Source organism: Bombus pascuorum, chromosome 16 (genome assembly GCF_905332965.1).
Source record: "Bombus pascuorum chromosome 16, iyBomPasc1.1, whole genome shotgun sequence".
NCBI classification, from domain to species: Eukaryota; Metazoa; Arthropoda; class Insecta; order Hymenoptera; family Apidae; genus Bombus; species Bombus pascuorum.
In genome coordinates, this window is record NC_083503.1 from 723,272 (window position 1) to 735,963 (window position 12,692).

General features: G+C 39.7%; 1 protein-coding gene across 5 annotated transcripts in view; it reads left to right on the top strand.

Moving 5' to 3' along the window:
* Positions 1 to 12,692, top strand: part of LOC132915045 (protein Wnt-11b-2-like) — a 30,341-nt gene that overhangs the window by 6,457 nt on the left and 11,192 nt on the right. Inside the window, exons 1-2 of one of the 5 annotated variants that reach the window (XM_060974678.1) lie at positions 855 to 1,429; positions 10,152 to 10,393. In XM_060974678.1, the coding sequence (XP_060830661.1) occupies positions 1,302 to 1,429; positions 10,152 to 10,393 (370 nt within the window). In that variant the 5' untranslated portion in view covers positions 855 to 1,301. Of the gene's footprint in view, positions 1 to 854; positions 1,430 to 2,991; positions 3,188 to 6,560; positions 6,706 to 8,129; positions 8,534 to 10,151; positions 10,394 to 12,692 lie in introns of those variants that run through there. The other 4 variants (XM_060974680.1, XM_060974682.1, XM_060974681.1 and 1 more) reach the window with 4 other exon arrangements.

Consider the following 12,692-nt stretch of genomic DNA (forward strand, 5'->3'; position numbering starts at 1 on the left):
GACGCTGAGAGGGGTTGGAAAAGCGGAAACAGAAAGAGAGAACGCTGCTCGCCGTCGGATGATGAATGGAGGAGTGATGGTGGTTTCGCGTGCAAAACCAAAATACGAGTGGAATGGGGAAGAAAAGTACGAGAGGAAGACAGCGCGGCTCGAACAGGGTGGAAGATTAGGGGTTGCCTGCGATTCGTGATTTATAAACGTCCTTTCCAAGAAGCCTCTTTCTCCTCGAGGCCTCCCCTCCGTCATTCCGACAGCCCTCCGCCCATCATCTGGGCGCCCCCCCCCTTTTCTTTTGTTTATAATCATCGACACCGACCGCCTAGCGGGGGCAATCGAACGGCGATCTCGGAAGTCGCCAACGCGATTTGTTTTTGTCGCTATACAGCCCGGAATCCAACATCGATCCTGTCACGTCCAGCCCTATGAAAGATGCGTGCTCTTGTCGGGCCGACCTTTCTTGGAAAGGAAATATATGAGCCTCGCCCGTTAATTGTGCCCTCACGAAGGGACTTTCTTTTCACAGGCAAGCATTCAGCTCGGGAGAAAATTTGATACGCTTGATCTCCATCCGATGAGCTCTTATATAAGGTTACAGTGATAATTTTGTACAATGGTGTTGCAGAAGTGTGTTCTATAGTGGTCAGATAGATCTTTCACTTTGTATTTCAGAAGCGATACTTTAAAAAGTTGTAGAATTATATAACAATGTTCATTCGTCGTACGACTTTCTTCTACTTGCTGTGCCTTCATACTCGATACTAATGGAGACTGTTGAAAATATCACTTGCGGAACATAAACAAACAATAAAAATATTAGCACATTTTATAAGAGCACTTTGATGAAAGTAATATTTGATAGAATATCCCTATTGTCTGATAACTTTGCTAAAGTATATGTTATTAATATACAATGAAATACGAAGAATAATATTTTTTTTACGCAAAAATAAAATTACAATCTGTTCCTGATCTCAATAAATTTGTCCCTGAAGAGGTTAACAGTTCTCACGAAACTGCTTTTAAACAAACCACCTAGAAACCAGTTTCACAGTGAAGCAAACTTAAGAAGACAGTTGAATAGCATTTGCAATACTATGACAGCGTGATACACGTCGAAGCAAAATATTTGTGAATTCGTTTTCCTCGCGTCGTAATTTTGAAATCGAAAGCAACCGGAGGATGCTTCATCTAACGATTCGAACGAAGACGTTCATCTATCATTTGGATCAAGATCAGCAATCGTTTTTATGCTATAGAACCATCTCTGCCGTTCTTTCAGCGCAATCTCTGCCACTTGTAAAATGATCTGGACAGGAGGCTCGTTGCGAACGAGGATTAACGATCGATTTATAATAATTTGCATCAGTATCCTGATTAACGTCGGACTGGTGCAAGATCGCGTGGATGTTGCTATTTATAAAATTCGCACGTAAGTGTGCTATACGTATCGTCGATCCGTTTTCTCGTAAATCATCTGTTGCATGATTCTTGTGCGAAACGTAGGAGGTATTATCATGTAATTAGATACCCTTCATGCGGTAGGAACCCTATTTATATGCGCTTATAATATTCTGATACATGTACTGTAAGAGACCTAACCTAACCTAAATAATTATTAGTATTTATATTATTTATAATATTATCAAATTAATGTTTCTTAATGTTTAGAATGATTATCATCGTACAATTATTATTATATTAAACGATACATTGTACTAAGTAGATTGCCAATACTTATATGTTTATGGTTAATTTAAATGTATAATCAATAATGTATAGAATACTCGTTATAAATGAAAATCTATAAAATATTCAAGATAATGTATTTGTTATGATATTTAGAGGACGAGATAGATTTCTACGTATGATAGCTTATGACATTATTTGTTATGATATTTAGAGGACGAGATAGATTTCTAGGTATGATATCTTATGACATTATTTGAACACTCACCACCACAGGAAACTTTTATGTGCATATTGTGTGTGTTATGTACAATATTTTGAAACTTCATTATCACTCCAGTGGGACAGATCCGCTATGATTATATGTGTTGGTACAATTTGCAGCTGATCTAAAAATATATATAGAAACTACAAGATATTTGCTGCATACATATATTTAGTAAAAAAATATTATACAGCATGAATAGGCAGCCATCTTAATTGCAAGAGCTTTGTGTGTGCGTGCGTGCGTGCGTGTGTGTGTGTACATACATACATATATACACAAAGCTTATCAATATATATATATATATATATATATTTACATAATATTTATGTATGTATTAATATAACACGATGCAGGAGTTTCTTAGGAAAAGCATGTAACAAACATGATTCTTCAATTCAATTTGTAATTATTTATATTGATTTCTTAGGATTTATATCACAAGACCTCGAGTAATGAAAGACGACAATGTCCACTGCAACTATATTCTACGAAAGTGTAAATTTTATGAATACAAGCTTCAGTAAGAACGTATGGGTATTTGCATAATTAAAAGTGGATAACATTATCCTGGACAACTATATTAATTAATTTATAGAAGACTATTAATATTTACGTTACCCAATGGCGGCAGAATTCCTTGAGACATCAAATAGTTATGGGCTCACAAATTTATAGGTAATCGGTTTTTAAGTATTCAAAGAACCTCGGAAACCCGGGCTATTATCAAGCTTGTAAACATCGTATTTTATGATCTATATGTCAAAACCAATTTAGAAATCTATAATGTATATCTTTGCACGGATCCTCCCACAAGAATTCTCAAACGTAACGAACGTTCATCGATGAAAGTATCGATACTATCGATTGCTACCGAATATGGAGAATTACGATATTTCAAATGTTTTTTCACCTTGATTTCTCTGAATACGTAAAATGATACGAATTATTAACATGTTCAACTACAACAAGATAATTTCAGCTTCGTCACATTTACAATTTTTTGTTGGGTTTCAATCATGTTTTTATTAATACATTGTATATGTTAACGGTATAGTGTGTAGAGTGTGTATAGCGTGTACAGTCGTGTGCGTGGATAGAGTAAAGTATAAATGTTGAATAATTAAGGAGATAGATAGGGTAAAAAAAGGGAATACAAGCTAGAAGTGGATGCAAAAAACAGCGAATATGATTGCGGAAAGGCGGAAAGATAGATTCTGTACTAGGAAGCAGGAGGTAAGTAGGAAAAACATAAGGAATAAAAGCGAGGTTAGGTTAGAAGGCAACTGTGCGTGGCGGGAAAAAGCTTACGAAGCAGGTAGTGACAGGATAATTAGCAAGTGCAGATATACGATTTAAACTCGAAAAATTCAAAAGTATTACACGGTAAAGAGAAACAAAATTGAGATTGCAGATTTCAAATTTGCATGATCACTAGATAATATATTTCTGGTTCTTCGAGCCTCAATCGCGTTTCTATTAATACGTTGTTTAATAAAAGCCGTCAAATTTGCAGATAGACGATCTCTTAGATTCGACAATGACATTCTTTAACAATCCATTTGTGGTATTCCACTGGCAAAAATACAGAATTTTACAAAATTTTCATTGTGAATTTAGAGGTCTGTCTTGATGTTTAAGTTTGATGGCTTTTATGATATAATAGCTTGTTGATAAAACAAGCGTATCTCTTTATCATGTAATACTTCACAATGTTTACTTGAAAATGTTCAAGTTATCTATTTGAACATGTTTTGTTATCTCATTTGTACATATTGTGTTTGTAAACTCTATTAAATTCATATTATGACTCTGAGAAGGGATTCCAAGAAGTTTCTAGATATTCTTTTCATCATTATTATTTTTTCCTTCTGTGTAGATACTATAGTTTTGTGAAACTTGAACAAATTGAAGTATTCTATAGGAATATTTTTTATAAACTTCTTGTGAACTTTTTTTCAAATTATAAAACTTCTTTCTGTCCTTCCAACTTGTATGACGAGCTTTTATAATGTATCTATTACCCTAATATATGTTTTGTACTTTGATGAAACCTAATCTTACTTCATCTAAGTTTGCACACAATTTTGAAATACTATTTCAACGTTTGATCATGAAAAATTCTCCAAATTAGGAGTAATGTAAGAGGAATAACGATTACACACAGGCTCTTAAAAGTATTTGAATACTTGTAGATACCTTTTATGAATATATTATGTACATTATACGATACATCCTAGCACTGTTATGAGATTTGACACAAATATTGAGAGACAAGTACTAAAAAACAGATATAAATTGAAAGATATTTAACAGAAGTATGCGTATTTCACAGAAATCATGAAAGTCAATTATCCATTATATTGTACAAATTAACCTCAACATTCATTTTCATACTTTGGATAAGCGTTGAACATTTTGTGTTGCTTGAGAGATATTCCTAAACGTTGTGCAAGAATTTCACGCTCGCAAGGAGTTACATAAACGGCCATTTCTTAATATCTTCTTTCCAAAATGTTTTATAGAAAGCGTAGAATGCAAATGTTTTCTATGATAAATGTCCAAATATTTTGGCGAGTCAGTGTAGATAACGAGGTAGATAAAACAACTATAAATAGTGAAAATGACTGCATCCGGAATTGTAATATTAATGGAACTCGAGGGCTACTTCAGTTTCGTTTCCTCTTCGGTTGAAAACGGGCTGGTGGCCGCACACGAGAGGTCCTCGGTTGGGAATCGTAGGCGCCGACCTATTATCAGCCCCGTAAAAACGCCACTTTACGATTGCACCAGTCAAAACGAATTTCGAAATTGCATCCGACATCGGAGGTACTTGTCCATTCGGTCGTTTCGAAACGTACATCACGGAGTTTTATTGAAGCTCGCCGCATTTTCATAAGAATGTACACACCCGTGAACGACCATGAACTTCCTCGGGAGTATAAGCTTGTCCTTATATACACTCTTCCACGTAATGGATCGCGTATAGGAGGCCGGCCAAATCTCCTCCAATTTATGGGTACGTTCTTTTTTTTTTCTTCTTCCACCCGGCTAATTTAGGATTCTATAATTTAGGAGGCATTTTGCGAGAAAGCTCGCGGCTGCCGATCGATTCCGAGGAAACGAGCGAACCGGTAGCATACCTTCCACGCGGATTATTCGCACGAATTCGCTCACGTCGTCGCGTTTACGTCTCGCGTTTTAGCGGGTAAACTGGTTATTATAATTGGATACGCTCGTTGTCGGTTTTCGAGAAAATTAAGCTGCTGTTCAACATAATGCTGAGATTGGGTGGTAATATTCGTGGGAATTTCTATAGCGTTAGCCGAATAATTGTAATATTTGGATAATTGAAGACTACATAGGGAAGACCAGCGTAAACGTCTTGGAACTCTTGTAATATCGAAGAGTATACCAGTATGCATTTAACTCTCCTCCTGTAGTGTAGTTAACTAACAGTAGAAGCGAGGACAAGCTTCGGCTGACGCTCTACGACTCTCTCGTACGCGTGAAAAGTTTCTTAGAGTGTTCGAATATTTTATAAACGATGTTGTACGTTTTGCGAAGTAACGTAAAACCGAACACGGCTCTCTTAAAGGAAGTAGATACATCAATATAAACCTCGGTGATTGCGAAGAAACAAGATGAATGGCAAACGATATATTCTTCATTCGTGACACCTTCTACAAGTAGTCGGACTTGTTGCGTACTAGGTGGTCTCGCGAGACAAGACCTCGCCGCGATTGTTGAAAGTGCCTCGAAAATGCGTTCATTGGCTAATTGAAATGGTTACCGACATGATATACGCCGCACGTGAATAATAACTCGTAACAAATCTAAGCGCGATCGTTGCAAATTGGATATCGGACAGTTTCTGTCGTAGTATTTACCACTGCGAATGATTTATCAACGCACGTTTCATGATCGAAATTGAGAAAGCCAATTGCACGTATCCTTTATGTCCTAGAACGTTCTGTTAATATGCTGTCTGATTTATTACGCCAGAATATGCTTAAGAAGAAGAAAATTAACAAAGTGAATATAATAATGCTTTCTTTGCGTGTATTGTTTTATCCAACGTTAGAGCAGTTTTCAACTTGAACGTTATTTAAGTAAAATATTTGAGAAATAGTGGTTTAAGTAATATTTATTTTATTTGCATAAGCGATTGATTTTTCTCCAAATTATTAGATGTCATTATTTAGCTGTCAAATGAAACTTATGTACGTATATCAACTTGAGGTTTAATTAAATTTTAATTAAAAATTATTTCATATATATATCTATAATTTATAATTAAATGGAACGAAGAATTGACGAGGGTTGCAGGCTGCTTGTTTTAGTTCTGTCAATCATATTTTGTAATGAAAAAAAAAGAAATTAATCGAGAGCAAACCTCACACTCGCATTAAAATAATTGCTGTCTATCAAGCAGCATGTTTCAGACCAGCAATTTACATAATTGTACGGAAAATCTGTCAAGTGTCATTTGTTGAACGCCGAATCTGTCTTCCTTTGAATTTGTTTCCGTTAGGTTACACCAATGCCTGTAATTTTTCTTATCTTTGTCTTAGTTTGTTCCAAGCCTGCAGCCAAACGCGATGCACTTTTAGTACGTAAATAAAAACACGAAGAAAATGTATCACGACGTTGAAGCTTTGCGTGAAAAGTGGTTAGCCCGATGTGGAACAGCTACTTTAATTTTTACGTCTCAGTCGTCTTTCAATTTTGCAAGAAAGAGAATGATTTTAACGGTACGTACAAAACAAAGAGACATAAAAGAAGTATGAAATACGAGTATCACGAAATAATTATATGAAACTGCAATCAGAGATAAATTAAGTTTTCAATATCTCGCAATATACGCTATATTACCTATGACATTCCTACTAATAATTTTATTTGTATATAATATGATATTATATTGCTCGATTTGTACTTGGAATATGTCTTTGGATACAGTATTATTTATTAGAAACTTGTTCTAACCTCTACAAGCTCGGTTGGCTGTCGTCTTGTAGTAAACTTAACCTAATCGTTCTCTGGCTGTCGTCTTGTAGACAACTTAACCTAATCGTGTTCTGGCTGTCGTAGGATACGTTTCGTTTGCATTAAAACAAAAAATGTTGTGCATCTATTATTTCCTTGTAAAACGAAAGAATCTTTTGGGGCAACCAAATATTTATCGTATTTTTTTAAAAAATCGAAGAAGATGTAAAACGCTGAGAGCATTTTTCGAGTTTCTTTTAATATATATTTCCGATGAATTCCGATTGTACCAGTAGCTTGAAACCAGAATCGGAGAAAGTTCAATGGCCACTGAAATTGCTTATCTTTTTGCGAGGAGACGATGAAAAATTAGGCAAACAATTTGGCGAGCAGGGCACGAACATGGTCGGTTGGTCTTCCGTGCGCGTCCTTATTTCAGTGTGCGTGAATTTAATGAGCCATGCGTGAGGAATGCGTCCCTCGGTTCCGTTCCGAAGCGCTTGACGCGTGAAATAAATTCGCTTCCTTCTTTTTCCATTGACAAAAAAGTCCCCTTTCATTGGTGGTGCGTGTCACTCTCGCATAAGGCGATAAATAACCTCGCACAAATATAACACGGCATCTTTCCTTTTTCTTTTCTTTTTAAGAGTAATTTCACTAGACATTATCGTTTTAACGTTTCAGCGAATTACACGCGTTTTCAGAATATTCTTAAGAAGCGTTTAGATGATTTGATATTGTTACCAATATTTCAGATTCTCAGCGTTATCGTCGATACAATGCTGAGAACTTTAAATATCGACAATAAAATCTGAACGTTTCTAAAGATCTTACGTCGAAGAACATTGTCAGATCTTAGAACTATTTTTCACGAGATTATAGGGGACTGTAAGAGAAATTCAAGAATGCATATTACACGATCTTCTCTATATACGATTGGTACATCCAGCCACTTTGACAACGACAACTCGCTCAAACTTCTGCGAAAGAGTAGAACATGCTGTTGCGCGATGAAATTTGATCAGGCGTTAAAACAAAGTAATATGCTTCGTCGAATTTGTCCTAAAGTCTCCTACAACCCCGACCTAGCCCCCTCTAAAGAAAAAAAGAGAAGAAACAAGATTTGGTCCGAAGTAACTTCGGTTTCGCTATAAAAACAAAGTATTTTGGGAATATTTGGTCGTCATTCGTAGTAAGGTGGACAGCATCGTCGCAAACAGCGGAGAAATAACGAGTCGCGTCAGCCGGCACACGCTGCATAAACACCGGCATAAACTCGATTTGCCGCGATAACCGTTCGACTGCTTTCGTGAGGCGGTATAACGTTAATTCGAATTCGTATAACTTGTTTAATCTAAACGAGGCTTCGTGCAGCGAGTTGATCGTTAAACGAGCGTGGCAGACGAAGAAGGAGGGGATGTCTAGTTGATATCGAAGCCAAGAAGGACGTAAATCCCCGCAGAAATGGGGAACGCGAGCATTTACGATTGTCCCGGTGTATGAGCGTCATGAACGGGGACGAGCACATAACGCGAATGGCATCTTGGAAACGACAGCAGCGGGCGCGATCGGCGACGGAATAATGAATTAGAGGTACGGCCTTTTGATAGGGTAATTTCGAGGGTAGGCTGCTGACACGGGGTTGGCGAGCCGGCCATTCCCAGGGCTGTTACGTCTAGACGTATCCCGTGCCCGAGCCATTTCGACTTTCAGGTGTCCGTAATTATCCTCGGTACGGTTTGCGCCGCGGCGCACGTATCCACCCGCGCCGCTTAAAGCCACCTTTCAGCTTCACGCCCTATAATTTTCGAAATTCACCCCTGATTTACGGCCCTCTGCTCGAACCGTGGCGCGAACGACTCACCGTCCGATAGAACCACCTCCGTTCCGTGAATTTCAACCTCAAGTTTCCATTTTCGAGATTTGTTCGCTCGCTGCGTCCTACGCGCTGCATCCCTTCGCCACTTCCGCGCGGAGATACTCGTCGTAGGATAAACTCGAGGCACGAGCGAAGCCAAGTAGATTGCGAGGCTCGCGGTAAGACGAGCATCAAGGACAGGAAAATTACGTTTGTCGCGAACCAACAACAGCGTCGTAAAGTCGTCGGATCTTCAGAAATATCGCGGTTGAAGCAATCGATGACTATTTTACGACCAAGGAAAACTCAACGACGCAGAATTGTTTGCTATCGACGGACCTTTCTTTCCTTTCCTTAAACTCGGCGCGCTCTGTTTCATTGCCCGCGAACCGTTAGTCGGGCATTCGAACGTCGCGCTCGGTCACCTCACAGCCTGTCGCTACCGGACGTGACCGGTACGCAGGGGTAGTCCGAGCACGCGTATGTTTCCGGGAAACTTTAGTTTACACGTGGATATTAAAGACGATCCCATCGTTTTATTTCGTCGTATTATTATATATATCGCAATGATATACTAATTATACAAAATAACAGTGGTAATAAATAGCAGCGATAAAATAAATAAATTAGGTGACCCGTGATACACGTGTATCCATACGTTTGGAACCAGTTGTCGCAGCTAATCGTTCTTTTCGTCCTTTGAAAAATTGACTGCGTGACCTCTTCGTCCTTCGACCTTCGATTCAGGATGTCGACTCGTAGCGAGGGTAAGAATTGTTTGGGCATAGGCGGATTTACGATGGAGGGTGAAGCCCTTTTCACGTGTGCGGATGGCGAGTAGGCTATAACGCGGAGAGTGACCATCGTTCGGACGTGGATGGGTATTGCAAGGTTGAAGAGAAACGTTTGGTAAACGTAGGTGGGGTTGGACGAGTACTCTAATACATTATCCTCAGTTTCTCTGCTTTCGACGGCGCGTTCCTTCAACGTATTCCCTGCTATCGTTCAATTTGGAGCGACAGATACGTCCTCTATCCTTGTCGCGAACATTTTACGAGCAAATAAATTCTATTTATCCAAAAGGAGCTTCCCTTTTCGAAAGTTTTAATTCCGCGGGAAATTCGATTTGCAACATGACGGGCATAAACGAACAAACGTTCCTAGAACGAAACCTACATGTTCCCCGGATTATGTTTCTTCCGTGCGAACAGAATGTTGTTGGAAAATTGTCTCGGACGACAAAAAGTTTCTCGCAGTTGCTTCAGTGGTAGCAGAGCTTCAGACCATCGAGCACTCGTGCTGCCCTTTTCGTTCAAACGTATCATCGACGTTTCATCAGCCATTTAATTGCAGGGCTCTCGGTCGTACCGGAGATGGCTACACGTGGACGAGGGAGGCCTGCACCAGCGCGAAAAGCTCCGGCCTTTTGGAGAGGAAGCAGGCAAGGGCGTGCAGAGCGACGCCGGACGTTATGGCCAGCCTGGTGCAAGCGGCCAGGGATACATCGACGGTATGCCAGCAAGCATTTCGACATCGTAGATGGAATTGCAGCAGCATCGAGCGTGCGCCGGATTATACGCCTGAATTACTTACCGGTACGTTCTATGTCGGATGTTCGACACCTTTTATTTAACACCGCGGAGGCCAGTCACGAAGCTGCCCTCCCGGCTCATCGAAGATTCTATTTCGTCTGACATTGACGCGAAAAGAGATATCGAGTCGTAGATGCTCGCTGAAATATGAAATGCGGTTGGAACAACGCGTGGAGAAAATCGAGAGGAATTATTGGAAGAGAGAGGACGATGATGCTGTCGAGGATGCGTTTCTCAGGCGGCTGAACAGTCGGCTAAACTTAATTCTTCTCCTTCGATTTTCGAGATAAGAAGAAATCTTCGATGGAAGAGAGTCGTTCGATTTCGAACGAGCCATTGGTATTTGGTGATAGAAGAAGATTCGAAGGCCATCTTCGTCTTCTTTCAACGGAACCGTGTACTTCTGAACACAGATGATCGTAGCCCTTCCGAAGAAGATCGTAACTATGGTCGTCTAAGATCGCTCAAGATCACGAACGTAATAACGAGCGAAAAACCGGAATCCACGACGTACATGCTTGCGAAGCACGATACTCTCTTACGTATTTGCTTAATGTTTACTTTCCCATAAATTTCGCTTCATCTTAGAAAAGGTAGAAAAATTTCTAGATGCGATAAATAAATACTCTATGGAATTTTAAGGCATACGTTTTAGATCGAACAAGATAATGTTACGTAACATGGCACGATATGGCAAACAACGTGTCTCTTTATTTCCATGGAAATATCCATGTCTTATAACTTATTGGGTTCCAGAAGGAATTTAATCGAAAATCCTTCGATCACGTATATGGCTATATATATCTGATTGACTGTAATATTTAGCATACTAAATTCTGTCAGAGGCGTAGGTAAATCACGACGACGATTCGATACGGTTCGGGGCGATACATCGAGCTGTCGTGATGTATTTGTTTCGTTAATGCATGAACTGGCTGATCAGAGAAAGTGAACAAGATTCGCGAGTTGACACGAACATGTTGCCAACATTAAATCCTTCTCTTTCACTTGGAAATTATTCGTATTATCGTTCTTGGAAATCGCTTCCTAGATATGAATTTACACGAATATGAAAGTGGAGCCGCGCAAAGTCGGTCCATTCCTGCGAAAGATCCTTATTCTATAATCCCTATTTGCCTTTCATACGGTCGCGTTAGTTTCCTAGAAAAGCAACGAAACGAAGAAAGGTAAACCTTTCAGGCAATTAATTTAAACTAAAAAGTCTAAAGTAGAAAAGCGTCAATTACTCAACTTGTATCGTTATCGTCACGTTCATCGCTCGAGGAAGCAAGTAAAACGAGCGATTATTTCGTACGCGTAGCTACGTGAAAAATTCCTCTCTCGTTCAACGAAGCTAACGCGGTTAGAGCTAGAAGCCACGCTTCTAATCAGCCTTCGAGTAATCATTAGCTTCTCTTAAGCAAAGACACCCGTACAATTTGAGAAACTTCTTAAGCACAGTTCAATTCGAAAGCGTAGCTGCATCGGATTAGAAAAGCTCAGGCTCCACTGAACGATCGATGTTTCTAAACGGAAGAGGAGAATAAATTAGGATTAGACGCCCTCGAACAAGACGATTCTTTGTGCTCTTGTGCGAAAGCTTTCTCGAGGGCCCCGGTAGAACGAAAAATTATTTCTAGAAACGTCAAACGAGCCTGAAAACGAGGATCGTATATCCCGCGAAGCGTATCAGGTTAAATAGGAAGGAAGGCCTCGAAGAAGCGGCTCAATTAGTGGTCATTATCAAAGCTGCTGCTTCCTTCCTTTCTGGCAGCGGTTGCCAGCGAATGTCGGATTAACTGTTGGCCGTTTGACGATAATTATATATTGTAAATAAAAGTGTTCCCCTCGGGGCAAGAGAAGCGATCCTTCGTTAATGAGAAAACCGAGAAGCTTCGGCCCGTGAGGTTCGCAGTGGCGATGAAAAACACACGGTTGCTCGATACGTATCGGAGGAGCGGAAAAGCCGCCCTTTCGCTGCCGCTATGCTAATCAGCTTTCCTTCAATTATTTCAAACCGGCTGGAGGAGAGACCGTGAATGGCGACCTCTAAAGGCACCACGGACCGTACCATTACCGATTTTATTCGGGGTCGTTCGAGAGACTCTACTTCTTGCCACGTTAATTGCCCGCCTCGGAGATTTCTTATTAGAAAATCGTAGCGTCGTCGCTTCGACCTTCGACCCAATTCATCGGAAGACCTTTGCTCTTAGCAGCAGCCTCGGCAAAGCTTCTTATGTAACGAAAATAGAATTAAACGCGAGCTTGTTAAGCAAATTTGCCAATGGACAAGCCGAACAAT